Raw genomic sequence first — 25514 nt, 5'->3', positions numbered from 1 at the left:
TATGATTTATGCTGTGTCACTAAATCAAATTTATGTTGCTTATTTATATTTTAATCATAATAATAAGTTGGATTATGACTCGTTTTAGCGTTTGAGCAACAATTATAGGCCGTCTTAGGTAAACATCATTAATAAAATTATAAATTCAACAGCAGGTATTGCTCACAAATTAATACAATGTTTTGGTGTGGCTTTTTATTATAGCCAATCATACTGTCTGATAGGCATCTTAATACGCAACAAGATATTAGTATCATCATTATGATTTATGAATGCTCACTATACAGATTTAGACAGACAAATCTGAGCTCTTTATAAATGCAGTTTTAAAAAAAGCGGACTCGAAAGTTTATGTTTATGTACGTTTCAGCCTGCGAGCCAAGATTCAGGGTGAGTCAACAATATGGTTGCCATGGATCTCTCTCGGTCAGTTCCGCCCATTGAGACTGACGTAGCATGGCAGCGGTCGGGCACGTCGGCATGCAAAAAGGAAACAATAGAGACTCTCGCAGCCGAGTTTTATAATCTGGAAAAGGACACTCTTATTTAAGGCCGAATTTCTGCTTCCTGGTCCGCTCACAAGATGCCGCGACGTGTCGTTAAGCAAGGAAGGGTGACGCGAAGAAGCTAATGTGTCTCGTGCTGTTAGCCTGTAGCTGGCTGTCACTATACTTTTATTAAGGTGAAGGTGAGCGCTTTACTTTTCTTATTTTTTTCACTTTTTACTGAAACTTTCTTCAACTGACAGTTATCTCTAGTAAAGAATCAGCTCATTTTCGTTGTAACTTGTTACATTTGTGAAGTCATATTGTTTTTTTTCAAGTTAGAAACAAGCAGACTAATGAAGCGTACAGCGACGCTAGCAATCATGCTAGCTAGCATGTTTATGTATGATATGTCATTTTCATTCTGTTGTCTCCAACTTTTTGATATAATAGTAGCTTCCGTTGAATATTAATATTATTTTAAGTATGCGTTAAAGGCTACATTTAAGAGCATCACATGTTTGTATGTTACACAAGGGGTAGTGACAATACGTACCTCAATAGATTATCAATACGGTAAATGATAAGCTAAGCAGACTCTGTTAACTAAGTTCAAACTATTTTTTTATTATTATTACCTCTATTGATTTTATCGTCATTTGTAATAATGAATTCGTCTTTTTCTGAAGTGTAATTATATTATTTACCTGTATTTTGTTCATTGCTTCTCTTCCGTTGTAATATATACTCAGTTCTTTTTGTTTACACTTACACAATTCAACAAGCCTGAAAAGGAGCAGGCAGAAACTAGAGGTGTGGACTCAAGTTACATTTTTTTTTAAACTTTCACTCGGATTTTAGTCTGATAAAATGAAAATACTTGAGATTTTGCGTAAAATTTATTATTTCTAAAATGACAACTACTTCAACTTGCTGATATAGTTCATCTTCAAACAGCTAAAATAATGCATAAGGCTAAAAATAACCAATTAGCTAAAAATGTCATCCAATACTTCTCTACAAGAGAGGAGAAATATGATCTCAGGGAAGAAGTACATTTGAAACACTTATATGCTAGGACTACGTTAAAAAGCCATAGCATTTCAGTATAAAATAATTTAAAAAATATTTAAACTATATTAGGAAAGCAGGAAGTGAACAAATGTAACAGTTACTGATTGTAAAAGTACCAAATGAAGGGGTAGGATTTAATAAGCTTTGCTTCTTCCTACTCCTTTTGGACATGTGGAACTGTGAACTGATTATGTGATGCATTCAATTGTAATCTGATGCATGTTCAAATGAAATAAAACCATTACTATTATAAAATATGTCCCCCATTCAAAGTTCCCACCTGGTAGCTTATCATTTTTAACAACTCTGAAACTGTGGACTTGACTCGAACCCCCTTTCCATGAAATATCCACCCATTTTACATCCAATGTGTATAATGGACTTTAAGATTTTATTAACAAAAGTTCTTTTGTCTTAGGAATCATGACACAGGAAGTCGGCGTGTGTTCGGTCACCCTTGGAGTGGAGGGCATGACTTGCGGCTCATGTGTCCGGTCCATAGAACAGCGCATTGGTTCTCTCCAGGGTGTCATACACATAAAGGTAATTACTTTATTATTATTTAAGAATGCCCTGTTGTTTCACGGCAGCTACCAGGAAGTTTCTTTTTGCTGACTTGCTTCCTGTTTGGAATCATATCACATGTCGTAGTTATTTTGAAAATCCGTTTCTTGTAGTCTTTGTCTTTGACTTCAAACCAGGGTACTGTATATCTCTGTTGCTGCAAACTGTTTGTTTATTGTGCATTTAGCCCTCAAGCTGGGACTAAATTACAAACATAATGCAATTGTATGTCCGAGATGGATCTCTGCCCTTTGTCGGACTGTGACAGTTGGTCGATATGGCGCACACACAGGAAATGTCATTTGGGTGTCTTTACAGAATTTAGTCTGTGTGTGTGTGTGGGGGGGGGGGGGGGGGGTCAACCTATCGACGTGATGTTCCTTACCGCTCCTGTAAGAAAAACAAATAACTAATCCAAGAGGCAGAAACGCTCAGCGCTAAACCCCCACTACGGTTTGCAAGGCATGCCTGAGTCAAGTGATCCCTTCAGATCAGTCACATGTTTCGTCTTTGTGAGGGAAGAGAACAACTCATCATGTTGTTAAAAGCATGTGGACCCATTTTATCGTCTTTTTTTCATATTGCTGCCATAATATAGATAAGATGAGTTCATGTTTGGTGGTAAACGTACAATCATGATAGTCATAACTCTTCTATTTGTGAACCGCTGCACACAAAACGGGGAAAATTTGTCAAAACATGCACCCCATTCTATCGCCTGTGTTATTATTTTTCACCTGCCACTGTTGAGAAACCCCAAAGTTTGACGACATCAAATGAATTGACTTGAAATTTGAAATGAAAAAATAAAACATACCTTTATTTTGTAGGTGTCTTTAGAGCAGAAGAATGCCACAGTCATTTTCAAGGACAGCCAACAGAGCACAATGTCCTTGTTGGAGGCCATTGACGACATGGGCTTCGAATCAAGTTTACCTGCATCCACTTCAGCCACATGTGTCTCCACTGACAACCAGCTCATCCCCACATCAGGACTGGAACCTGCAGCCCGACAGGATGCTTTGGAGAAGCTGTCTGAGATGCTAGGAGTACTAGATGTTCAGGAGAGCCTAACTGAAGAAGGTGTCATCGTCACGTTTGTGTCATCTTTGACATCCAAGCAGCAGCTCACTGAAGTTGTCACAGACATATTGTCATCCGAGAACGCCACACTCGGTAGCCCCGTCCAAAAAGACCCGTCGGTGTCTCCGTCTCACAACACGGCAAGCAAAGCCGCGCTTGTGAAGATGAGCATTCAAGGCATGACCTGTCACTCCTGTACGACCACCATTGAGGGAAAGATTGGGAAACTGAAAGGGATTGAAAAAATTAAAGGTGAGGCCTTTGACTGATTCAATGCATGCTGTCAATCCTAAGATTTTGATTTTCACATTTAGCTTTATTTGAGAATCAAATTGTAGGTACACTTGTTAGTATGGTAATGGTAATGGTTTTATTTCATTTGAACATGCATCAGATTGCAATTGAATGCATCACATAATCAGTTCACAGTTCCACATGTCCAAAAGGAGTAGGAAGAAGCAAAGCTTATTAAATCCTACCCCTCCATGTGGTACTTTTACAATCAGTAACTGTTACATTGGTTCACTTTCTGCTTTCCTAATATATTTTTTTATTTTTATTTTTAATTTAAATTTTAACCTCTCCATCTGGTACTTTTACAATCAGTAACTGTTACATTTGTTCACTTCCTGCTTTCCAATTTTAATTTTAACCTCTCCATCTGGTACTTTTACAATCAGTAACTGTTACATTTGTTCACTTCCTGCTTTCCTATTTTAATTTTAATTTTAATTTTAATTTTAATTTTAATTTTAATTTTAATTTTAATTTTAATTTTAATTTTAATTTTAATTTTAATTTTAATTTTAATTTTAATTTTAATTTTAATTTTAATTTTAACCTCTCCATCTGGTACTTTTACAATCAGTAACTTACATTTGTTCACTTCCTGCTTTCCAATTTTAATTTTAATTTTAATTTTAATTTTAATTTTAATTTTAATTTTAATTTTAATTTTAATTTTAATTTTAATTTTAATTTTAATTTTAATTTTAATTTTAATTTTAATTTTAATTTTTAATAAAGGTTATTTCTAATTTTTAAATTTAATTATTTTTATGTATTTATTATTTTATTTTATTAAATTTAATTGAAATGCTATGGCTTTTTAACATAGTCCTAGCATAGAAGTGTTTCAAATGTACTTCTTCCCTGAGATCATATTTCTCCTCTCTTGTAGAGAAGTATTGGATGACATTTTTAGCTAATTGGTTATTTTTAGCCTTATGCATTATTTTAGCTGTTTGAAGATGAACTATATCAGCAAGTTGAAGTATTTGTCATTTTAGAAATAAGGAGTTAGTATGTTCTCTGTAGGCGGTATTATGAATTATCCTTACTGACCTTTTTTGCAGTACATTTAGCGAGTGAAGATTGCTTTTATAGTTATTACCCCCATAGTATGATGCGGTTCTATAACACTGTGAACTATTATATTGTTATAGGAACAGTATAATCTGTGTGAAATGGTTCTTGTATCGTCCAATTCAACTGTGTGTATTTTTGTTTTTCCATTCAGTCACTTTGGAGTCTCAGGAAGCAACAATAGTGTACCTGCCTTACCTCATCAGTGTCCAGACCATCATCAACCAGATTTCTTTAGCCGGCTTTAAGGCTTGTGTCAAGTCCAAACCACGCCCCCTGCAGCTATCCCTCAGTGAAGTTGAACGTTTTGTTCATACTCGAAAACCCAGCCCTTCTTCCCCGTCAGAGATTTCATCGGAGACCGAAATCTTCATTGACACCGTGCTCGTCACGCTTGCGGTGAAAGGCATGCACTGTCGATCATGTGTGGTCAATATCCAAGACAACATCTCCACGTTGCCTGGTGTATCATCTGTAGACGTCTCTCTGGAGGAGGAGAAAGCCTCCATTTGCTACGACCCCTTAAGAGTCACAGTGCTTCAGCTGCGGCAAGCAATTGAATCCCTTCCTCCGGGAAACTTCAAGACTCAACTTTGGGACTCTTCTGCCTCGTCTCCGCTTACGTTATCATCAACTCAGACGTTTGGAGCGTTCCAAGCCAAACCTGCTGTATCCCAGCCTTGCTTCAGCCAACCTCTTGCATCCACGGCGAATATACGCATTGAAGGCATGACATGCAATTCCTGTGTCCAGTCCATCGAAGGAATGATGTCTCAAAGGAAAGGTGTGATGTCAGTGAAGGTCTCACTGGCTGATCATCAGGGCGTCTTTGAATACGACCCCCTCCTGACAAGCTCAGAAGAGCTGAGGGATGCCGTAGAAGACATGGGCTTTGATGCCTTTTTACCTGGTGAGAGCTTCTGCATTGTAATGAAAATTTTGCATTGTATAATCACAATAATGACAAATATCATATTTCTGTTTGCTACCATTATGGTGACTCTATTCCACAGAGACCAATTCTCTGCTACCTGTATCGGGTCCCAGTGTCCTCAAGCCTTCCAGTGTAGCGCCTATTAAAGATAAGGACATCGACCTCCTTAAAGAGACGCCACTGGAACACCAAACGAACAAGCGAGACAAACATTCCAAGTGTTTCATCCAGATCCGAGGCATGACTTGTGCGTCCTGTGTGGCAAATATTGAACGAAACCTCAAAAATGAACCGGGTGAGTTAGCGTTTTGGCTAAAAAATGTTATATTCTCTCAATTGGAGTCACTGAAATAGAAAATATTGCACATTTTCAGGTATATTTTCCGTACTGGTAGCACTAATGGCGAGCAAGGCTGAGGTGCGGTATAACCCGGAAACGATCGACCCGATGAAGATCGCCGAGTGTGTCAAAGAGCTCGGCTTCTCCGCTTCGGTTATGGAGAACTATGAAGGTTCAGATGGGAACCTAGAATTAGTGGTGAGTAAACTATACAAATTTCCTAAAGACCTGAAGTCTTCTTGAGAAGCTGAAGTGCCGTCTTTTGTCTCTTGATTCCTCTTCCTCACTTCCTGTCAGGTCAGGGGAATGACGTGTGCCTCTTGTGTCCACAAAATTGAGTCCACCCTCATGAAAGAAAATGGGATCATATATGCCTCTGTGGCCTTAGCGACCAACAAAGCACACGTTAAGTACGACTCTGAAGTGATAGGACCAAGAGACATCATCAAGCAGATTGAGGTACAACACACTTCCTTGCTTCCTAATAAACAATTTATTTAGTACTACTCAACAACATTGTTAGTGGCATGTTGATGTTAAAGTATCATAAATAGTATTTCAACACATTCATATTCATTTGATATTGTCTCTGATGTTTGTAGAATATGGGTTTTGAAGCATCTTTGGTGAAGAGGGACCGTGCCGCCAGCCACTTGGACCACAGCAAAGAGATACGACAGTGAGAAGGATTAGGATTTGGATTTTAACAATCCGCATGCATCTAGTCATGAGAAAAAACAACAACAAACTTTTTCTGTTAACAATTTGCTTTATTGAGAATTAATGGTAATGGTTTAATTTCATTTGAACATACATCAGAATACAATTGAATGCATCACATAATCAGTTCACAGTTCCACATGTCGGCTGCATAGAGGTCAAGTGGTTAGCGCGCAGACCTCACAGCTAGGAGACCCGAGTTCAATCCCAACCTTGGCCATGTTTTGTGTGGAGTTTGCATGTTCTCTCCGTGCATGCGTGGGTTTTCTCCGTGTACTCCGGTTTCCTCCCACATTCCAAAAACATGCTAGGTTAATTAGCGACTCCAAATTGTCCATAGGTATGAATGTGAGTGTGAATGGTTGTTTGTCTATATGTGCCCTGTGATTGGCTGGCCACCAGTCCAGGGTGTACCCCACCTCTCGCCGAAAGACAGCTGGGATAGGCTCCAGCACCGTGACCCCCGTGAAGATAAGTGGTAGAAAATGAATGAATTAACAAATAATCAGGGCTGCACAGTGGACGAGTGGTTAGCGCGCAGGCCTCACAGCTAGGACACCCGAGTTCAATCCCACCCGACCATCTCTGTGTGGAGTTTGCATGTTCTCCCCGTGCATGCGGGGTTTTCTCCGTGTACTCCGGTTTCCTCCCACATTCCAAAAACATGCTAGGTTAATTAGCGACTCCAAATTGTCCATAGGTATGAATGTGAGTGTGAATGGTTGTTTGTCTATATGTGCCCTGTGATTGGCTGGCCACCAGTCCAGGGTGTACCCCGCCTCTCGCCTGAAGATAACTGGGATAGGCTCCAGCACCCCTACGACCCTGACCCTCGTGAGGATAACCAGTAGAAAATGAATGAAGAATGTAAATGTAACTATAGGGGTGCTAGAACATGTTTACAGGGCTCTCATAATGTATTTAGAAGCTCATAAACAGGTTTTCTATACTATAAAAAAATTAATTCCGTTTATGAATAAGGAATCCTACTTGGTGAATGGTTGTGTGTCTATACGTGCCCTGTGATTGGCTGGCCACCAGTCTAGGGTGTACCCCGCCTCTCACCCGAAGACAGCTGGGATAGGCTCCAGCACCCCCCTCCGCAACCCTTGTGAGGATAAGCGGTAGAAAATGAATGAATGAATGTAAATGTGACTATAGGGGTGCTAGAATATGTTTAGAGGGCTCTCATAATGTCAAATAATGTATTTAGAAGCTCGTAAAAAGGTTTCCTATACTACAAAACAACAGCAACATCAACAAACGAGGGATTGCTTGTAACGGCCTGTGATTGGCTGGCCACCAGTCCAGAGTGTACCCTGCCTCTCGCCCGAAGACTGCTGGGATAGGCTCCAGCACCCCCGCGACCCTCGTGAGGAGAAGCGGTAGAAAATGAATGAATGAATGAGTTCCTGTTGTCCAAAAGGAGTAGGAAGAAGCAAAGCTTATTGAATCCCACTACTTTTATCCTACTTTTACAATCAGTAACTGTTACATTTGTTCACTTTCTGCCTTTCTAATATAATTTTAAAAAAATTTAATTTTATTTTATAAATTTGTATAAATTTTTATAATTTTTTATATATTTTTATAATTTTTTATAAAAAAAATTTTTTATTTTTTTTGTCACGTACCAAAGTACGAGGTGATCATACAATGATCATACAATGAAAGCTTTCTTAAAAAGCAACCACACATTAACACATCTATTTTCTATGTCACAACAACATGACGTCATCCACACTTTCACTTTCAATAACACAAGTCTCTCTGTTCTCTGAGGTGGAGGAAATCGTTCCTGGTGAGCCTCATATTCTGTGTGCCGGTGATGGGTATGATGACGTACATGATCATCATGGACCACCAGATGAGCATTTCACACCAACATAATACCACAGCTGAAGACCGCAACCTCTTCCACTCTACCATGTTCCTGGAAAGACAACTTCTCCCGGGCCTCTCCGTCATGAACTTGCTGTCTTTCCTCTTCTGTGTCCCCGTGCAGGTAAGTCAGTCGCTTAACTGCATGTGGAACCGTGGCATTTCTCATAATAGCGTGGTCTCTTTTCAGTTTATCGGCGGTCGCTACTTCTACATTCAAGCCTACAAAGCAGTGAAGCACAGATCTGCCAACATGGATGTACTTATAGTACTGGCGACCTCCATCGCCTTCACATATTCCTTAATCGTACTCATAGTGGCCATGGTGGAGAAAGCAAAAGTCAACCCCATCACCTTCTTTGACACGCCACCTATGCTCTTTGTCTTCATCTCATTGGGACGCTGGTTGGAACAGATAGCTAAGGTTCGACTTCATGATAAGACATTCAAAGTACTATGTTAAAATACTATGACTTAGTAACGTGGATTTGTATTTTTTTTTTTTTTTTTTTTTTCAGAGCAAAACATCTGAGGCGTTATCCAAGCTGATGTCTCTCCAAGCTACTGAAGCCACAGTGGTTTCACTCGGTAGCAACTCCTCCATTTTAAGGTACAGCATTAAGCATATCATGAATTTATCTTAGTATAGCTGATATGTAGGGCGGCACGGTGGTCTAGGGGTTAGCACGCGGACCTCACAGATAGGAGACCAGGGTTCAATCCCACCCTCTCTGTGTGGAGTTTGCATGTTCTCCCCGTGCATGCGTGGGTTTTCTCCGGGTACTCCGGTTTCCTCCCACATTCCAAAAACATGCTAGGTTAATTAGCGACTCCAAATTGTCCATAGGTATGAATGTGAGTGTGAATGGTTGTTTGTCTATATGTGCCCTGTCATTGGCCCTGTACCCCGCCTCTCGCCCAAAGACAGCTGGGATAGGCTCCAGCACCCCCCGCAACCCTCGTAAGAATAAGCAGTAGAAAATGAATGAATGAGTTCTCCTCCTATTTTGTGTGGAAGTGGTAACTTTTTGGCTTCTTATTTTGTCTTTCCCCCACCCTCGGCCATCTCTGTGTGGAGTTTGCATGTTCTCCCCGTGCATGCGTGGGTTTTCTCCGGGTACTCCGGTTTCCTCCCACATTCCAAAAACATGCTAGGTTAATTAGCGACTCCAAATTGTCCATAGGTATGAATGTGAGTGTGAATGGTTGTTTGTCTATATGTGCCCTGTGATTGGCAACCTGGCGACCAGTCCAGGGTGTACCCCGCCTTACGCCCGAAGACAGCTGGGATAGGCTCCAGCACCCCCCGCGACCCTCGTGAGGAAAAAGCGGTAGAAAATGAATGAATGAATGAAAAGCTGATATGTAGATTCCCCACAAATCATGTGACGTACACACGTGTTCCATGCGTCTTGTTGCAGTGAGGAGCAGGTAGATGTTGAACTGGTGCAGAGAGGAGATGTGGTAAAAGTAGTTCCCGGAGGAAAGTTTCCCGTCGATGGAAGAGTTATTGAAGGGCATTCCATGGCGGATGAGTCTCTCATTACAGGTTGGTGATACTCGAAAAAAATCCATGTAATTTTTTTTTTTTTTTGGAGCTTGAAAACTTAACGAGAAAGTCATTGGTGCTTTGGAACCTCAGGTGAAGCCATGCCTGTGACTAAGAAACCTGGGAGTTTTGTGATTGCGGGCTCCATTAACCAGAACGGCTCCCTGTTGGTCAGCGCGACACATGTTGGCATGGACACCACGCTGTCACAGATTGTCAAACTTGTTGAAGAGGCTCAAACCTCAAAGGTGCGTCATGGGAATCTGGATTCAGCGTTTATGTTGCTTCTTGCTTGTGGTTTATTTTATTCTCAATTCTCCATTTTGTTTTTAGGCTCCCATTCAGCAGTATGCGGATAAGATCAGTGGCTACTTTGTACCCTTCATCGTCGGGGTGTCAGTCCTGACATTGATTTCCTGGATTGTAATTGGGTTCCTGGATTTCCCTCTTGTGGAAAAGTACTTTCCAGTGAGTATTATTGCGAGTTTAATTATAACATGTTACTTATTTGTGTACAGAAGTGATCAGAATCAGAAATTGATTATTGCCAGGTACAGTAAACCTCGGATATATCGGAAATTCGCTCACAACGGACAGATAAAAAAAGAACCGATTTTTCTGTAATGCATTTCCAATAAAAATTCATTGCATATATCGAATTTTTTATAACGGATTTCGCCTATTTCGGACAAAATCTCCAGTCCCGTTCCAATGCATTTCCATTAAATTTCCCTCGCATATATCGGATGGCCGCATCGTGGCGCTCCGATTCGCCGAATCGTGACAGGCCGCTATACGACGTCATTTGCAGCGTTGCCTGCGTGTCCAAGTACATTGGAAACATAGTCAAGGAAGTGCCTTTTTATAACGGATAAAATCCGATTTACGCATATACCGGATATAAATCCGATATATGCGTAAAACGGACATTTTCCGGTATACGCATATAACGGATTTCGCTTATATCGGACAAAACCAGTGGGAACAATTGAATCCGATATATCCGAGGTTTACTGTATAATCAAACACATACTCGGAATTTGTTTTGATGAAGTCGGTGCAGATACATCTATTTAAAAAAAAATGGAAATACAAAATTTACATAATAAACAGTATAAATATATGTAAACAGTGTATTTTTTTGTTTGTTATTTCGGAAGTGCAGTCTGATTGTTTTTCCTAAGAGTCCAAACTTAGCGTTAATGTAACGCATATAGTGAGTATCAAAGAGGCACAATGAGGCAGAGGTGGGGTGTGAGGAGTGTCGGGAGGGGGGGGGGTTCGGGCCTTGTTGATGAGGCCTCACGATGAAAATGTGATTGAAATAGAAATAATATTAGATATTATTATGAAACTGCATTAGCCTTACCATTAAAATACATTGGGTACTCTCTGCTGATAAGGAGTAAACATCACTGTTCAATTGAATCTTCTTATATTGTTTCATTTCCTGCTCTTTAGCATTACTAAAGACAGTAAAGGTGAAAATGTTTGTAGTTTAACTATGAAAAAAAAAACAATTTCTCCTTGCAGGGTTACGACAAGAGCATCTCCAGGGCAGAGGCGGTGATTCGTTTTGCCTTCCAGGCTTCCATTACTGTCTTATGCATCGCCTGCCCTTGTTCCCTCGGCCTTGCAACCCCGACGGCCGTAATGGTGGGCACTGGGGTTGGAGCTCAGAATGGCATCCTGATAAAAGGAGGGGAACCTCTGGAGATGGCACATAAGGTATGTCAATAACAACTCCGGTGCTGTATAGTATTAAGGCACTTAACCCTTAAATGCATGAGTGACTGGACCCTACACTCTTCCATAAGTGGGTCAAAAATGACCCATACTAGAATCAATGCCTTTTTATGACAATTTTGCCGTTTTGGTTAGGAATAATAACTTGTATGATATTTAGTATTATATTTAGGAGTTGATAAGAATCAAACGTTCCTATTGGATTCCATAGAAAATGCATGCAGGTCATTTTTGACCCACTTATGGAAGGTTGGGGTAGTAACACAAAAACTAAAATTTCTTAAAATGTATAAAAGGTAAGTTAAAAATGTGAATGGCATGATATCAAAAACATGTTTTTAAGGAATACCTGGAATATGAAATGATAAAAAATGTTGATTACGAAAATATTTCAAGAAAACAACCTGACCGGGTCATTTTTGACCCACTTATGGAAGGTTGGGGTAGTAACACAAAAACAAAAAATTTTTAAAAGGTAAGGTAAAAATGTGAACGGCATGATTTCAAAAACTTGTTTTTTGAGGAATACCTGGAATATGAAATGATACAAAATTTTAATTTCGAAGATATATCAAGAAAACAACCTGACCGGGTCATTTTTGACCCACTTTTGGAAGGTTGGGGTAGTAACACAAAAACTAAAATTTCTTAAAATGTATAAAAGGTAAGTTAAAAATGTAATGGCATGATATCAAAATCATGTTTTTTGAGGAATACCTGGAATATGAAATAAAAAAATTCATATTCCAAAGATATTTCAAGAAAACAACCTGACCGGGTAATTTTTGACCCACTTATGGAAGGTTGGGGTCGTAACACAAAAACAAAAATTTCTGAAAATGTATAAAAGGTAAGTTAAAAATGTGAATGGCATGATATCAAAAACATGTTTTTTGAGGGAATACCTGGAATATGAAATGATACATTTTTTTTCATTATGAAGATATTTCAAGAAAACAACCTGACTGGGTCATTTTTGACCCACTTATGGAAGGTTGGGGTAGTAACACAAAAACTAAAATTTCTTAAAATGTATAAAAGATAAGTTAAAATGTGAATGGCATGATATCAAAAACATGTTTTTTGAGGAATACCTGGAATATGAAATGATAAAAAAATGTTCATTACGAAAATATTTCAAGAAAACAACCTGACCGGGTCATTTTTGACTCACTTATGGAAGGTTGGGGTAGTAACACAAAAACAAAAAAATCTTAAAAGGTAAGTTAAAAATGTCAATGGCATGATTTCAAAAACTTGTTTTTTTTAGGAATACCTGGAATATGAAATTTAATTACGAAAATATTTCAAGAAAACAACCTGACCGGCTCATTTTTGACCCACTTATGGAAGGTTGGGGTAGTAACAGAAAAACAAAAATTTCTTAAAATGTATAAAAGGTAAGTTAAAAATGTGAACGACATGATATCAAAAACATGTTTTTTGAGGAATACTGGAATATGAAATGATACATTTTTTTTCATTATGAAGATATGTCAAGTAAACAACCTGACTGGGTCATTTTTGACCCACTTATGGAAGGTTGGGGTAGTAACACAAAAACAAAAATTTCTTAAAATGTATAAAAGGTAAGTTAAAAATGTGAATGGCATGATATCAAAAACATGTTTTTGAGGAATACCTGGAATATGAAATGATAACAAAAATTAATTACAAAGATATTTCAAGAAAACAACCTGAACGGGTCATTTTTGACCCACTTATGGAAGGTTGGGGTAGTAACACAAAAACTAAAATTTCTTAAAATGTATAAAAGATAAGTTAAAAATGTGAATGGCATGATATCAAAAACATGTTTTTTGAGGAATACCTGGAATATGAAATAATAAAAAAAATTCATTATGAAGATATTTCAAGAAAACCACCTGACCGGGTCATTTTTGACCCACTTATGCATCTAAGGGTTAATTAGCTTTTTTTCAAACAGACTTAACTTAGGTGAAAATACAATGTGGTGACTAAAAGCAGCCATCCCTGCACAGGTCCAGTCAGTAGTGTTTGATAAGACGGGAACCATTACCTATGGCGCTCCAAAAGTGATCCAGGTCAAGATAGTCGTGGAAGGCAACAAAATGCCTCGCTCTCGGCTGCTCGCCATCGTGGGGACGGCTGAGAACAACAGTGAGCATCCTCTGGGAGCGGCTATCACCAAGTACTGCAAACAGGTAAATTTCCAGAGTGTATATGTTCTACAGAACATTTGTGTATATGACAATACTGTACTATGCAGGAACTCGCCACAGAGTCGCTTGGAACATGCACAGACTTCCAAGCTGTGCCGGGTTGCGGCATTCGGTGTCAGGTCAGCAACACGGAGATGCTATCAAAGCACACGGATAGCGACAGCGAGGATAACAACCAGCGCAACAGCGTCCTTGTTCAGATCAGCGATACCTGCACTTCGACCAGCGCCCATCCTCTTATTATGGACCCACAGCCACTTAGTACGCCATGATATTAATACTTGATATCTGCTTGTTTTTGTGACGTTACTCAAGTGTTTTGTATGTGTAGGTATTGTGCAGACTGCAAGCTACGTCGTTCTAATTGGAAATCGAGAGTGGATGAGCAGGAATGGTCTACAAGTCCGACCCGATATTGATGACGCCATGACAGAGCATGAGCGCAGAGGACGCACAGCGGTCCTAGTCGCCATAGACAGTGAGTGTATAAAATATTATATTATTATAATAATAATAATAATAATTATTATTATTATTATTACTATTATTCTACCGCTTTTTCCTCACAAGGGTCGCGGGGGTGCTGGAGCCTATCCCAGCTGTCTTCGGGCGGGGTACACCCTGGACTGGTGGCCAGCCAATCACATGGCACATATAGACAAACAACCATTCACACTCACATTCATACCTATGGACAATTTGGAGTAGCCAATTAACCTAGCATGTTTTTGGAATGTGGGAGGAAACCGGAGTACCCGGAGAAAACCCACGCATGCACGGGGAGAACATGCAAACTCCACACAGAGATGGCCGAGGGTGGGGAAAGACAAAATAAGAAGCCAAAAAGTTACCACTTCCACACAAAATAGGAGGAGAACTCAATTCATTCATTTTCTACTGCTTACTCTCATGAGGGTCGTGCTGGAGCCTATCCCAGCTGTCTTGAGGCGAGAGGCGGGATACACCCCGGACTGGTGGCCAGCCAATCACAGGGCACATATAGACAAACAACCATTCACACTCACATTCATACCTATGGACAATTTGGAGTCGCTAATTAACCTAGCATGTTTTTGGAATGTGGGAGGAAACCGGAGTACCCGGAGAAAACCCACGCATGCACGGGGAGAACATGCAAACTCCACACAGAGATGCCCGAGGGTGGAATTGAACCCTGGTCTCTTAGCTGTGAGGTCTGTGCGCTAACCCCTAGACCACCGTGCCGCCTGTATAAAATATAAACTTGCTTATCTTTAATGGATTAAAAAAAAAATATTACACTTCCTTTTTAGATCTTCTGTGTGCCATGGTCGCCATAGCAGACACCGTAAAACCAGAAGCTGAGCTAGCAGTCCAGACTCTTACCAACATGGGCCTGGAAGTGGTTCTGATGACGGGAGACAACAGCAAGACCGCACGGGCCATTGCGGCACAGGTGAGCCAACAATCTGACCCAACATTGAGAACCCACCATTGACGTCACTTGTGTGATTTCCCCTTCCTGTCAGGTGGGCATCAGGAAGGTGTTTGCGGAGGTGCTGCCCTCCCACAAGGTGGCCAAAGTGGAGCAGCTCCAGCAGGCGGGAAAGAGGGTTGCCATGGTGGGAGACGGCATCAACGACTCTCCGGCTCTGGCAATGGCCGACGTGGGCATCGCCATAGGAACCGGAACAGATGTGGCGATTGAGGCAGCAGATGTGGTGTTGATCAGGGTGCGAACATTTTTTTTAGTTCTCATATTTCCTGTTTTTTTTTATTCATAGCTCGTGTTATGTTTGTGTGACAGAATGACCTCCTGGATGTCGTCAGCAGCATTGACCTTTCTAAAAAGACGGTCAAGAGGATCAGGATCAACTTTGTCTTTGCACTCATCTACAACCTGGTTGGCATTCCCATCGCTGCAGGTACATGACCTTGATGGTATCTAGGATTCCAAAGGGTACATTAAAAAAAAATACAAATTGTGAGAAAGAAGTTGTAAGTGATCAAGAATAAAGAATAGAACACCAACATCTCTATACCTCCATTATAATAATATAATCAGGTACTATCATTAAAACCCTTGTTGATGAACCCAAAAAGACTATAGGGGTGTTATTGTATGTCTAAAGGGCTCTAACCATATTAAAAACCATATGTAGCAGGTCTGTAGTATGCTCTAAATACAAAAATATTTGATATATAAATAAGGAATCCTACTTTAAAATTAACCAATAAACGAGGGATTACTGTAATATAATAAGCTTTATGTGAGTATCGATGCAGTTATGGCTCAAACTTTAAATTATTATTATTTATTCAAAATTTGTTTAAATTTATTTAAATTATTTGTGCAATTTACTGTTTACGATGTACATTGTTGTTCATATTTGATGTCATCTATTTATTCACCACATTATTATTACATCAGTCCACATCTATCTATCTATCTATCTATCTAGTATCTATCTATCTAGTATCTATCTATCTATCTATCTATCTAGTTTCTATCTAGTATCTATCTATCTATCTAGTATCTATATATCTAGTATCTATCTATCTAGTATCTATCTATCTATCTATCTAGTTTCTATCTAGTATCTATCTATCTATCTAGTATCTATATATCTAGTATCTATCTATCTAGTATCTATCTATCTAGTATCTATCTAGTATCTATCTAGTATCTATCTAGTATCTATCTAGTATCTATCTATCTAGTATCTATCTAGTATCTATATATCTTTCTAGTATCTATCTTGTATCTATATATCTAGTATCTATCTAGTATCTATAGTATATCTATCTAGTATCTATCTAGTATCTACCTATCTAGTATCTATCTAGTATCTATCTAGTATCTATCTATCTAGTATCTATATATCTATGTAGTATCTATCTATCTATCTATCTAGTATCTATCTAGTATCTATCTATCTAGTATCTATCTATCTAGTATCTATATATCTTTCTAGTATCTATCTTGTATCTATATATCTAGTATCTATCTAGTATCTATAGTGTATCTATCTAGTATCTACCTATCTAGTATCTATCTAGTATCTATCTAGTATCTATAGTATATCTATCTAGTATCTATCTAGTATCTACCTATCTAGTATCTATCTAGTATCTATAGTATATCTATCTAGTATCTATCTAGTATCTACCTATCTAGTATCTATCTAGTATCTATCTATCTAGTATCTATCTAGTATCTATCTATCTAGTATCTATATATCTATGTAGTATCTATCTATCTATCTATCTATCTATCTATCTATCTATCTATCTATCTATCTATCTATCTATCTATCTAGTATCTATCTAGTATCTATCTATCTAGTATCTATATATCTATGTAGTATCTATCTATCTATCTATCTAGTATCTATCTATCTAGTATCTATCTAGTATCTATATATCTATGTAGTATCTATCTATCTATCTATCTAGTATCTATCTATCTAGTATCTATCTAGTATCTATCTAGTATCTATCTATCTAGTATCTATCTATCTATCTATCTATCTAGTATCTATCTAGTATCTATCTATCTAGTATCTATCTAGTATCTATCTATCTAGTATCTATCTAGTATCTATCTAGTATCTATCTATCTAGTATCTATCTAGTATCTATCTATCTAGTATCTATCTAGTATCTATCCATTTAGTATCTATCCATCTATCCATCCATCTATCTACCATCCATCCATCCATCCAACTATTGGGAATGACTAAAACATTGCAGCTACATTTAATTTTCGTGACCCTTGAGGGTGCAGATATGGGTCATTTGTACTATTTATCTTGTTCACACAGTATGTATTTATACAATGCAGAGTACCGTGTTTGTACTAAAAGTACTTTGAATCTGCAAAATATTTTTTTCAACCATATTTAACTCTGCAATTTTGCAAGTGTCTTACTTATTTTTGTCAGTTCATAATCTTCATGAAGATGTGTTACGTTGGAACTCGTGTGTCCTCAGGTGTGTTCCTTCCTATTGGTCTGGTGTTACAGCCGTGGATGGGCTCTGCTGCCATGGCGTTGTCTTCTGTCTCTGTGGTTTTGTCCTCCCTTCTTCTGAAATGGTAATCAGCCCTTTTTTGATATGAATACATTCTTTAAATATTCAAATCTGCACACACATGCTCAGCCTTCTCCCTGTCTGTCTGTCTGCAGCTACACCAAGCCCAGTGCGGAGAAGCTGGAGGCCCGATTGGGCAACACCAGGCGACAGGGCAGCCTCTCCGACGTCAGCGTCCATATCGGCATGGGCGAGCTACGACGACCCTCTCCTAAGCTCAGCCTCCTCGACCGCATCGTCAACTATAGCCGGGCGTCCATCAACTCGCTGCGCTCCGACAAGCACTCGATCCACAGCTTGGTCCTCAGCGAGCCCGACAAGCACTCGCTCCTGGTGGGGGAGGCTCAGTGTGAAGAGGAGTTCTGCTGAAGTTTACGTGGTCCGCCAAATGTTTGAAGGAGCTTCACGTTGTTAAAGGCCTTAGCTTCGTGCTGCGGGTGCACTCGGCTTCTTGTGTATCTTCACGCTCAACCAGCTGATCGCAAGCACTTCCGAGCACGCTTCACATCTTTTTTGTTGAAGTCTGAGCTCTAGGGCGCCCTCTCCGAGACGCCGTCTTAACACTTTGCTGTGTTTTTGGTCCAAAAGAGTGACCCCAAAGAATTCCAAAAGCCTATCCAAAGACATGTTTTTAGCCCTTTTCCCCTTCTGTGTTGTTTAATTGTGATATTTATATTTACCTTATTTATCTTCTTCTCCATTGAAATCAACGTGGGGCAAAAACGGGAATGCAAACCTTGCAGAAGTTGCATTTTAAAATCTCAACAAGTATCATCAGTCAGTGATGCTTTAGAGTGAAGATGGCGGATGTAGTCCGTGTTAGTGCCCGTTGGAAAATCCAGCACATTCCAAAGAGCGCACCTCGGACACGACAGGCTTTATATGTTTCCGTGGCAACGGTGTACGTGTCAGCCTGCAGCTGCTTAACTAATGATGGGATCTGTTTGTGTTTCTCACATCTTCATTTGCTGTTACACGAGAACGTCTCTGTGCTGAGATTTGGCTCATTGCCGTGCTGTTTGTCTTCTACACGCCATTGTTAAGTGCATTAGTACAAGTTGGATGGCGTTAGCGTTACTGCTTCAGAGCGTATGGCCGTAGTGTCACGTTATCATTTAATAATCAAATGCGTAGAAATTATATCATCTGAAGCACTAACTGAATGTTACGGGTGGTCACTGGGGGTGTCACAAGGTTGTAACGTGATAAGATTTCTCATTCAGAAAAAAAGATGTCATGGGCACTAGGCCTGGGACGAATTAATTAATTAGATAATTAGTTAATTTTAATTAATTTAACAATTAATTTTAATTAATTTAACAATTAGTTAATTTTAATTAATTTAACAATTAGTTAATTTTTATTAATGTAACAATTAATTAATTTTAATTACTTTGACAATTAATTTAAATAACTTTGACAATTAATTTTAATTGATAATTAATAAAATTTAATTGATTTGATAATAAAATTTAATTGATTTGATAATAAAATTAAATTAATGTAATAATTAATTAAACCCAATTAATAAAAATTAACCCGATAATTTTGCCATGTATGTATGCCTGTTTTCCTCATCTGTCGCCTCCAGATAGGAAGAGGGTTCACTCTGTGCATTTCTTTCAGCACCTCAGTGTGTTTGTTCCCCAGAACAACAACTCGGTGGGTGGAGGCGGGGCCGCTAGCATGCACACAAAGTGCTGAAAATGAAACATTGTATAAATTAAATTTGTAGAGTTGTATATGTGCAGTATATTGTGATGTATATTATAAGAATTCTCATTCAGAAAAAAAATGTGGGCACTAGGTATGGGACGAATTAATTAAATTTAATTAATTTGATAATTAATTAAATTAAAAAAAAATTTAATTTGATAATTAATTAAATGTAATTAAATTTGATTAAATTTAATTAAATTTAATTAATTTGATAATTCCTTCAATTTAAATTAATGTGATAATTCATTAAATTTTATTAATGTGATAATTCATTAAATTTAATTGATTTGATAATGCATTAAACCCAATTAATGAAAATGAATTAGATAATTTTGCCATGTATGTGTGCCTGTTTTCCTCATCTGTCACCTCCAGATAGGAAGAGAGTTCACTCTGTGCATTTCTTTCCGCACCTTAGTGTGTTTGTTCCCTAGAACAACGACTCGGTGGGTGGAGGCGGGGCCGCTAACATGCACACAAAGTGCTGAAAATGAAACATTGTACAAATTAAATTTGTAGATTATAGTATATTTTTTAATTGAATTTCTATTTTCTTTATGATGTTAAAATCTTGTTGCGTTGACCCAATCTTGTGTATCGTCTCGTGACACCCCTAGTGGCTACAGTTGTAATTACTGCTTTAGTTTCAGCCTTTTTAAATGTCTACAGTGCAGCCCGGTTTTAGTTTTTATGTAATTGCTGCCTCATTCCGTAGACGCATCGCCTTCCGAAGCGCCATGCCGGCCTGTTTGAACAACATAGTGCGTCTCTGTCTGCCGCCAAAATAAGCTTTGGCAACGCTCTGATTGTTCTTCTAAACATATTGTGCCTTGGAATTAAAATCAAAAACATTACCAGAAGGTGGCGCACTCCAGTTCATCCGGTTCATTTTATTTTCATCAAGATCACATCAATACTGCACAACCAAATGCCATTTCATCTAAATCTTTTTTTTTTTTTTTTTTGTACAAATACATCATGTGATTTGTATCACTTCCTGTACAGTGGAACCTCACAAGTCAGACAAAACTTGGGGCTCGAACCATCAGAATCAAAAAAAAGGGTTTGACTTTGCTTTTTCTTTGACTGCTGTGGGTTTGCTGTGATGCCATGTGATTATGACAGAAATTGTAGTGATAACCATAGACATTTCTTTTCAAAATGTACAAACGTACAGTAGATTCTAGTTTATTGCAAACTACTGCAAGTTAATACAATTTACTATGAATTTTGAATACGTTTCAGTGCTACTGCAAGTGTTCTTTGTCAACAATTACACGGTATGTTTTCGTAGTTAGAACATGGAAAAACCTGTTTATGACTTTCTATGGGTTTTACCATTGTTCTAGATGTGAAATAACATTCCTGTAGTTTTTTGGGGGGGGACTAATAGGCCACAGCCAACCACGAAACAGCCATCATTTATGAATGATGAAGACCCACGATAGAATGAAGGAGTGATGACGAATGTACGACACTCGGTGCTCTGAAAATAACTTCCTGTTTGTCTTCAAAGGGTGAGTAGTTTTACTTTATTTTACTTTAATTGTTGCGTTTGTGTGTTCGTGTTGAGTCTTCAAACAACTTCTTTGACTTTAAGGGAATATTTATTAAGGACAGTTTAAGCCTTAATGGACACAGACATGAAATGTCAAGTAGGTGAGTAATTTTACTTTATTTTACTTTAATTGTTGCGTTTTGTCTGTTCGTGTTGAGTCTTAGAACAACTTGTTTGACTTTAAGGGTTCCACTGTGAAACTTTATGAATATTTATTAAGAACAGTTTAGGCCTTGCCTTAATGGACACAGACATGAAATGTCAAGTAGGTGAGTAGTTTTACTTTATTTTACTTTGATTGTTGTGTTTGTTTGTTTGTGTTGAGTCTTAGAACAACTTGTTTGACTTTTAAGGGAATATTTATTAAGTACAGTTTAGGCCTTAATGGACACAGACATGATATGTCAAGTAGGTGAGTAGTTTTACTTTATTTTACTTTAATTGTTGCGTTTGTCTGTTTGTGTTGAGTCTTCGAACAACTTGTTTGACTTTAAGGGAATATTTATTCAGGACAGTTTAAGCCTTAATGGACACAGACATGAAATGTCAAGTAGGTGAGTAATTTTACTTTATTTTACTTTGATTGTTGCGTTTGTTTGTATTGAGTCTTCAAACAACTTGTTTGACTTTAAGGGTTCCACTGTGAAGCTTTATGAATATTTATTAAGGACAGTTTAAGCCTTAATGGACACAGACATGTAATGTAAATATGAAAATAGTATTATTGTGCTACTCCCTCAGTTGGTAAAAGGTGATCTGTGAAAAAAACACCGGTGGGGGACCACCGTGGTCCAAAAAAAAAAAAAATTGCAGCATTTCATTTCAGAGTCCCAACATTGTGCTTTTTCTGGTCAAAAAGATGTGGCTATAGCAGGAAAATGTTACATTCAGTTCACCTTGATGACGAGAACAAAAGTCACTTAATACCAGTTAGGGAACAGCAACCAAACATCTCCGGAAACACCAAATAAAGTCACTTGTACGGTACAACAATAATAGATTTTTGATTATATTAAAACATTTTTACAGTGATCACACCGTGAGCGATGGAATCCACGTTCACTAACATTTCATGTAAACATTTGCCTTCAGTGGATGAAATTATAAATTAACACTTGCTTGTGAGTTTGGTGGCTAGTTTGGATCCCTCCCCTCCCTTTCTTCTCTCATCCCTGATTTTAGAACAGGCCAAGGAAACATAAACGGGATTCAGGATCTTCATATGCAGGATGAAGGTGTATTATAGGACCGCCACAGTCAGTGGTATGATAAGACCGCCACAGCCTAGGTAGGTGTCATCTATCTATCTATGTATTATTATTCTGCTTTCTGTCAAAAACTGTGTAACACTGCTAGATCTTAATACAATAATCTGACATGATTCTGAATCATAATGTGCAAGAAAATCATCTTAACGTGTACCAAGTACTCATGTCGATAATAATACTTTTAAAAAATTAATTCTCCTTAATCTAAAACTACTTTGACCCTAACAGGATGTTGTGGATAACATACAATTTTGAAATGACACTTTTTTACAAGGAATGTAGATTATTTAATATGAGAATTTGTCACCGCAGTTCCTCAAATGGTGGTCCCCGCGCCCCAATTCAACACCGCTTGGTTTTAATGACGCTTTACAAGAAGGTACACAAAATTATAGTAGTACCGACCTAACCACGAATCATTAGTTTCTCAGTGTTTTTGTGTACCTTTTATTGTTAAGACATGGCATCTGTAAAGCTGACGACTAAGAAGAGCACATTCTGGAGACGCTTCAGTACTGATTGGAAAATAATTAGCGATTGGAAAACAACAATGGAATGAAACAGGGCGGCATAGCGGTCGAGTGGTTAGCGTGCTAACCTCATAGCTAGGAGACCAGGGTTCAATCCCACCCTCGGCTATCTCTGTGTGGAGTTTGCATGTTCTCCCCGTGCATGTGTGGGGTTTTTTTCTCCGGTTTCCTCCCACATTCCAAAAACATGCTAGGTTAATTGGCGACTCCAAATTGTCCATAGGTATGAATGTGAGTGTGAATGGTTGTTTGTCTATATGTGCCCTGTGATTGGCTGGCTGGCCACCAGTCCAGGGTGTACCCCGACCCTCTCCTGAAGACGGCTGGGATAGGCTCCAGCACTGCCCACGACCCTCGTGATGATAAGCAGTAGAAAATGAATGAGTTCTCCTCCTATTTTGTGTGGAAGTGGTAACTTTTTGGCTTCTTATTTTGTCTTTCCCGCCCCTCGGCAGTCTCTGTGTGGAGTTTGCATGTTCTCCCCGTGCATGCGTGGGTTTTCTCCGGGTACTCCGGTTTCCTCCCACATTCCAAAAACATGCTAGGTTAATTAGCGACTCCAAATTGTCCATAGGTATGAATGTGAGTGTGAATGGTTGTTTGTCTATATGTGCCCTGTGATTGGCTGGCTGGCCCCCAGTCCAGGGAGTACCCCGCCTCTCGCCTGAAGACAGCTGGGATAGGCTCCAGCACCCCCCGCGACCCTCGAATGAATGAATGTTGTAATATACAGTGGAACCTTGGTTAGTGTCATTATTGTAACGGAAATGGACGCTAACCGAATCAGTTTTCATAATAATGGATTTGATTTCATGTTTCACTGCTTAGTCTCACACACTGGTGGTGGTGGTTATCTATATCTGTAGTCACAGCTACCGTTGGGTAGTCTGACGGACACGGCAACAGTGACAGGTGGAGGATGCTAACCAAGGTTCAACTCTATGTGATTTGAATCATTGTATAAATATACACGATTCCTGTTACTCCATTTGAGGAAATGTGGTGAGTATTTTTGGACGATGCGAGGAGTGGCTGCTGGTGCAGAATAAATACAAATGATGAACACTGATATCTTGAAGGTATCAAATAGCACCGAGTTGGTCCGTTAATGGTCGTCGCCATTTTGAAAAAAAAGCACGGGTCCCTGGAGTAGTCGAGAAGCTTTTTCAGTGACGCTCATTTGGCAACAATATGTACTAAATATACTAAAATGAGGTAATGTGGATTTAGTACAATTATGAATATTTAGTGGCTAAAATTGTTAAAAAAACAAACACATTGTGGCAGTAAAAAAATTAAAAATGACACTGACAAAAGCAACACAGAATTATTCGATATCTGCGTGAAATGACGAGACGCAACCTTAACTGCGGCACACTGAATGAGGAGGGCTGGCGTTAAAGAGGCCGGGATGGGCGGGGCCCTCATAGCCCTTTGTTGAAGTAGACCCTCTCCAGGCCTGGGTGGCTGGCCCGGATCTTCTCCTGCAGCTCAGGTTCCAGGCGGCTAACCGATATGGAGCTGGAGGACAGGCAGGGACGTTATTTAGCATCCTTTGCTGTGGACTGTGGCTGTGTTGGAAACCGCATAACCCACAATGCATTGCGCTCCTACCCGAGCCGAAATCAACAGGCTGAAGCTGATTTCACTTTAGCTCTAAACTCTTTAAACTCATCACTTTATTGAGATTTTTTTTTTAAGAAAGTGGCCGTTTAGGTCCCGAGTGTTCCATTAATTTGTTCAAATACCATTTTTTCATTTTTTCAAATTTTTTCGTTCCAATTTCGTTTCAAATTCGGCAAAATTTAAGCTAGCCAAAGTGAGCAACGCACTTCAGGTTCATTCATTCATTCACTTGGGCGAGAGGCAGGATACACCCTGGACTGGTCGCCAATCAGCCAATCACAGGGCACATATAGACAAACAACCATTCACACTCACATTCATACCTATGGACAATTTGGAGTCGCTAATTAACCTAGCATGTTTTTGGAATGTGGGAGGAAACCGGAGTACCCGGAGAAAACCCACGCATGCACGGGGAGAACATGCAAACTCCACACATAGATGGCCGTGGGTGGACTTGAACTAGGGTCTCCTAGCTGTGAGGTCTGTGCGAATGAATAAATGAATTCTCCTCCTATTTTGTGTGGAAGTGGTAACTTTTTGGCTTCTTATTTTGTCTTTCCCCACCCTCGGCCATCTCTGTGTGGAGTTTGCATGTTCTCCCCGTGAATGCGTGGGTTTTCTCCGGGTACTCCGGTTCCCTCCCACATTCCAAAAACATGCTAGGTTAATTAGCGACTCCAAATTGTCCATAGGTATGAATGTGAGTGTGAATGGTTGTTTGTCTATATGTGCCCTGTGACTGGCTAGCGACCAGTCCAGGGTGTACCCCGCCTCGTGCCGCCCAAAGACAGCTG

General features: G+C 39.1%; 2 protein-coding genes across 3 annotated transcripts in view; one reads left to right on the top strand and one right to left on the bottom strand.

Moving 5' to 3' along the window:
- Positions 1-436: 436 nt before the first annotated feature.
- On the top strand, positions 437-20700 carry atp7a (ATPase copper transporting alpha). Of its 2 annotated transcripts, none has more exons than XM_058063141.1 (23): positions 437-682; positions 1978-2102; positions 2954-3458; positions 4726-5481; positions 5585-5800; positions 5880-6043; positions 6143-6304; positions 6448-6524; positions 8348-8570; positions 8637-8870; positions 8965-9056; positions 9868-9995; positions 10089-10243; positions 10329-10463; positions 11529-11723; positions 13745-13927; positions 13993-14206; positions 14277-14423; positions 15238-15380; positions 15454-15657; positions 15732-15849; positions 17918-18020; positions 18112-20700. In XM_058063141.1, exons 2-23 carry the CDS (start codon positions 1983-1985, stop codon positions 18383-18385), a joined length of 4548 nt encoding a protein of 1515 aa, XP_057919124.1. In that variant the 5' UTR covers positions 437-682; positions 1978-1982; the 3' UTR covers positions 18386-20700. The 2 variants fall into 2 exon arrangements, with proteins under 2 accessions (XP_057919124.1, XP_057919123.1); XM_058063140.1 differs by having other exon boundaries at positions 437-688.
- Positions 20524-25514, bottom strand: part of sfxn1 (sideroflexin 1) — a 12454-nt gene continuing 7463 nt past the window's right edge. Inside the window, exon 11 of the mRNA XM_058063142.1 lies at positions 20524-24612. Within this exon, the coding sequence (XP_057919125.1) occupies positions 24516-24612 (97 nt within the window). The 3' untranslated portion in view covers positions 20524-24515. The remainder of the gene's footprint in view (positions 24613-25514) is intronic.

This window comes from Doryrhamphus excisus, chromosome 23 (assembly GCF_030265055.1).
Source record: "Doryrhamphus excisus isolate RoL2022-K1 chromosome 23, RoL_Dexc_1.0, whole genome shotgun sequence".
In the NCBI taxonomy this organism is placed as follows: domain Eukaryota; kingdom Metazoa; phylum Chordata; class Actinopteri; order Syngnathiformes; family Syngnathidae; genus Doryrhamphus; species Doryrhamphus excisus.
The sequence above is the reverse complement of the archived record's forward strand: the minus strand, read 5'-3'. Positions and strand labels throughout refer to the sequence as shown.

Bases quoted from the DNA above. Each gene is read 5' to 3' on its own strand.
- atp7a (XM_058063141.1), top strand. From the start codon at position 1,983: ATGACACAGGAAGTCGGCGTGTGTTCGGTCACCCTTGGAGTGGAGGGC. The intron at 8,571-8,636 runs GTAAGTCAGTCG...GTCTCTTTTCAG, and splicing joins TCTTCTGTGTCCCCGTGCAG to TTTATCGGCGGTCGCTACTT. The intron at 18,021-18,111 runs GTAATCAGCCCT...GTCTGTCTGCAG, and splicing joins TCCTCCCTTCTTCTGAAATG to CTACACCAAGCCCAGTGCGG.